At 55.8% G+C, this 4,720-nt stretch overlaps 1 protein-coding gene across 1 annotated transcript; it reads right to left on the bottom strand.

The window, feature by feature from the left end:
* Nucleotides 1–22: 22 nt before the first annotated feature.
* On the bottom strand, nucleotides 23–2,340 carry CTRL (chymotrypsin like). Its single transcript, XM_087420077.1, is given in 10 exon segments — nucleotides 23–323; nucleotides 325–417; nucleotides 508–605; nucleotides 608–640; nucleotides 727–758; nucleotides 760–905; nucleotides 1,072–1,153; nucleotides 1,263–1,347; nucleotides 1,439–1,560; nucleotides 2,176–2,340. Coding segments are annotated over 10 exon segments (816 nt in total). The 5' UTR covers nucleotides 2,232–2,340; the 3' UTR covers nucleotides 23–254.
* Between the last annotated feature and the right edge of the window lie 2,380 nt (nucleotides 2,341–4,720).

The raw sequence follows: 4,720 nt of genomic DNA, 5'->3' as shown, positions 1-4,720 counted from the left end.
GAGCCCAGGCTTCTTGCTGTGGACCAAGGGGTTGCCTGGGAGGAGGAGGGATGGGGGGCCCAGCCTGGGCATGGCTACTTTAGGGAGATCCTGACTCCTCAACACTTGCTGTGCCAGAAGACAAAGTCCAAGTGGAGAGTGGGACCCCCAAGAGCCTCTCCTTTCCCCTGAGCCAGGAGGACAGACGAGAATACACAAGAGGCCAGAGCCTGGGGTCTTTATTGGATTGAGATGGGGAGGGGCCTGTGGTGGGCTCACTTGTAGGCTATGACCTGGTTGATCCAGGTGCTGAACTTGCTAACCCGAGTGTATACGGCAGGCGCCATGCACATTGCAGTTGCTGGTGCCCCAGGAGACGATGCCAATGAGCACCCACATGTTCCCCTTCTGGCAGACAAGAGGGCCTCTGGAGTCACCCTGAGGGAAGGAGGGGAGAAGTTAGCGTAGGGGGTGGGGGTGGGGTGCCACAGGACAGTGCAGAGGACAGGACAGAGTACTGATGCTCACCTGGCATGAGAAGGCCCCTGAAGCACCTGCACAGATCATGGAATCAGTGATACTTGAGCCCCAATACTGCTGGCACGGACTCACAGTGACCAGGGGCGAGCCATCTGCTGCAGGCACGCCAGGGTCACATTGGCTGTGGACCAGGAGTGGGTGGTTAGACCTCGGATGACTTGTTCCCACCCTAGCCCTCCCACCCGGATCTTTGGCCCAAGTTCCTACCCATGCCGCTGAGGTGGCCCCAGCCAGTGGTGACATGTGAGGCCTGCAGACAGCACCTTATCTGGAGAAGCCAGGCAAACTGGTGAGATGCATGCTGTGTACTGGGCTGGGGAAGTGAGCTTCAGTAGCATCAGGTCATTGTTCATAGTACTGGGGTTCCAGGAAGGGTGTGTGATGGCCTGTGGAGCCAGAAAGGGGCCATATAGGATGAGGTGGTCACAGGCCCCCAGGGTTGATGGGTCCTGAGAGGTCTAGGCTAGGGTATGCCCTGAATTCCTCATCCCCAGAGGCCACCCACCTGCACAGCCCACTCTTTCCCCCCATGTCTGCAGCCCAGGCACTCACCCACAAGAGGGACAGAACCTGCAGAGCCTCAGCGCTGGATGATTGGTCATACTCTCCAAAGACAACAAAGTGGCGGCCAGGGCTGCAGCGAGAGTGGGGTTGGGCAGCCGCAGGGAGGGCAGAGCAACAAGAGAAGGGCATCCATGGGAAGGAAGTGAGGAGAGGTGGGCAGGTAGAGTGGAAGCACTCACATGACATTGCAGTGGGCAGCAGTGACCACCCAGTACTGGCTGATGAGGGAACCACCACAGAAGTGGAAGCCGCTGCTGTCCTGGGGTCAGTAGTCAGAAGCAGGGGTGGGCTCAGGCTATGTTTTAGGCATGAAGCACCTGGGACTCTGCCCCACCCCCAGGGTACATGTACCTGCCGGGACACCTCCAGGGCCAGGAGCCCACCACTGCATTCTCCCCATTGACAATCCTCTGGCTGAAGCTCAGCGCCAGTTTGATGGCAGGAACGCCACAGCCTGGCCATTGGGCTGGTGAGGACCTGCTTCCCACACCCCAGCCCACCTCTCCCCACCTCCTCCTGGGTCCTCCCAGGCTTTGCCCCCAAGAAGGGTCCAAATCGAGAGAGCTCATCACTGCCCCTTCTCACCCTGAGCTGCTGGGCCTCCAAGCTATCTTGGTTACCCCCATCCAGCCAGCTCCCAAGTTCTGTCCATTCTCCGAGTCTCTCTCCAACCTATTCCCCAACTCCACCTCCACCCTCCAGTCCAGGCCACTTTTCTCCCTGACCCCTGTGATAGTGTCCTCCCTGGCCTCTCTGCCCCTTCCATCCTCAGCTGTCTGTACCCTTCATGCAGCCAGAGGGCTCTTCCTAAACTACATGTCCAACATTCACTTCTCAGCTTCCTAAACCCTCCCCAGCTCCTGAGCCTGGCCCGAGCTCCTGTCTCATTTGTGAGGCCAGCCCCTGGCCTCCTCTTCCCTACTCCCAGCCCTCCTCCTCCCTGCTCCCAGCCCTGGCACATCCTTTTTCCTTTGCCCACTCTTGTTCATCTGCTTCCCTTCCAGCCAGCCTGGCCCCTTCTCTGAGCCCCTGGGCTGGTGCTGGGAGCCAGGTGGCCCCAGGGCTGTTGAGTCAGAGCGGGTCCAGGCCCACTGCCCCCAGGAGGAGCCGAGGAGGACCAAGCTAAGGGTCAGGCTGAGCAGCAGCATTGTGGCAGGTGTGAGGTCCAGAAAATTGGGCCTGGCTTTATGGGTTTCCTTGTCCTTGAGCCAAAGTCCTGGGCCTGAGGCAGGCCAGCTGTGTGGGCTCAGCCCCACCCCATGCTCTAATCAGAAGGGTCTCTTTAGACCAAGGTTCTCAACCCAGGCCTGCCTGGACTTATGAGACAGAGCCCAGGTGTGAGGCTCTTACTCCTTCCGCCCTCCAAAGCCTAGCCTCTGGCTCCCTGAACTACCTCACATCCCAAGTGTTGAGCACTGGGTACCAAGGGCTTAGGTTAAATTAGGTCTATAGTGACCACCTGGTGGCTGGGATCATGGAAGTCTTCCAGGGCTATCAGGGGTACCAGACTCAGAGAAGCCTGCTCAGCACCCAGGGGTATGACTGACTGGTGAAGAGAATGTCCAGCTGTGCCAACTCTGCTGTGGAGGGCCAGGGCCATGTGGCCAGGACAGGGGTTCTGGCAGGTTGTGAATCCTAACAGATACCATCTCACTGATTCCTCATCAACTTGGAACAGGAGACAGTTTGCTTAGAGATGGTGACTCTCCCACCAGCAGGTGGTGCATTTGAGCCCAAACCTTCATTTTTCTGGCTCCAGAGCCCATTTTTTTTGTGTGAGGAAGATCGGCCTGGAGCTAACATCTCTTGCCAATCTTCCTCTTTGCTGAGGAAAATTAGCCCTGAGCTAATATCGTGCCCATCTTCCTCTATTTTGTATATGGGATGCTGCCACAGCATGGCTTGATGAGCAGTGCATAGGTCCATGCCCGGGATCCGAACCTGTGAACCCCAGGCCGCCAAAGCAGAGCATGCAAACTTAATCACTACACCACCAGGCCAGACCCAAAGCCCACACTCTTATTTTTTTGTGTGTGTGTGAGGAAGATCAGCCCTGAGCTAACATCTGATGCCAATCCTCCTCTATTTGCCGAGGAAGATTGGCCCTGGGCTAACATCTGTGCCCATCTTCCTCCACTTTATATGGGACGCCACCACAGCATGGCTTGGTGAGCGGTGTGTCGGTGCACACCCAGGATCCGAACCTGTAAACCCTGGGCCGCCAAAGCGGAGCGTGCACACTTAACTGCTGCACCACCGGGGCAGCCCCCAAAGCCCACACTCTTAATGATGAGATGATATCTGGGAAGGGCCTGGCGCATAGGAGGGCAATGTGTGAGCCTTTGGTGACTGGCTAACCCTGGACACAGGTCACTGTGATCATGTCTAACTTTTCCATATGCACCTGTAAGATTTTTCCATCATGTCTCAAAGTAAAGACTTGAAGAAATAAAAAAAAAAAACCAAGAAGGTTGGAAGGGTGACAGCCATAAAATCTCTGACAGCCTCCAGGCTGTGGGGCTCCCATGGGCAAGCCCCGGGTGTCTACAGCCCGTTTGTTGTAGAGCTCCAGGCTGAGCTTGAGCCAAGGGAGAGAAGACACTCCTGTGTGCAAAGTTGCAATGGGTAAGTTGGCTGGCCTCCTTCTAGGAGTGTGAGAGCTTCAATTGATTGAAGAACACATCAGTCAAAAAAAAATAAGATGAGTTAATGGTTGAATGGAGGCATGGAGGGATAGATATGTGATAAAGCAAATATAACAAAATACTAACTGTAAAGTCTGTGGTGGGTATATGGGTGTACAATGTACAGTTCTTTCAACTTTTATGTTTAAAAATCTTCATAATAAAATATTAGGGAAAGAAGCACAGTCAGGGGCCCAGGTATGTCCAGCCTGGAGTAGACCCTCCCCAGAGGCTGGGCAGACTCTCACAGTTCCAAAGCTCCATTGGAGCTCAGCCACTATCTCCGAGAGCAGGACGCTCCTGCCAGCACCTAGCACCTGGGCCTCGCACTCAGTTGGTGCTCAGCAAAGGTTTGCTGGATAAATGTGTCATGTCATCTCTCCCCACATGCGCCCTGTGACCCCTGTCAGCCCAGAAAACTTGGAGTCAATCCCCCTATTCACAGCCCAGCATGTGCAAATAGAAGCTTAGCTTCGTGTTGGCACCTCGGGTGTGCCTGGTCATTGGAGGAGAGTCACAGGTAAAGGTGTTGCAGGGGTGCGGAGTGCTCTGTGACAACTTGCCCTTGGAATCAAGGAGCAGCTTATCAGCACTTTAGCCCTCAATGGGGTGCATGGGGGGCTTGACTGAGAGGTGTGGGCTTTGTCCTGGGCCACTAATGAGCCTTTTTGGATTTTACAACAGCCCCCAGTGGATTAGAGGGCAAGAGCAAGGCATGGGAGTGGTAGGGGGAGCCTCTACAGTGTGGAGAGTCAGCAGGGGGCTTTCCACCTTGAGCCTGCAATGCTTGTCAGAGCTAGGGTTCTGGAGGGGTAGATGCCTAAGGTGAGGGGTGAAGGGCACCTCATAGGCCAGGCACTGGAGCCATGGGAGGGAGTGGCCCCTGCCGGGATACCTTAGCCACAGAGTGCTGCTGGCTGCTCACCCCCCTCCACCCAAGAATGACACAGCCA

Source organism: Ceratotherium simum, chromosome 30, assembly GCF_057802395.1.
Source record: "Ceratotherium simum simum isolate JZ-2026a chromosome 30, ASM5780239v1, whole genome shotgun sequence".
Lineage (NCBI taxonomy): Eukaryota > Metazoa > Chordata > Mammalia > Perissodactyla > Rhinocerotidae > Ceratotherium > Ceratotherium simum.
The sequence above is the reverse complement of the archived record's forward strand: the minus strand, read 5'-3'. Positions and strand labels throughout refer to the sequence as shown.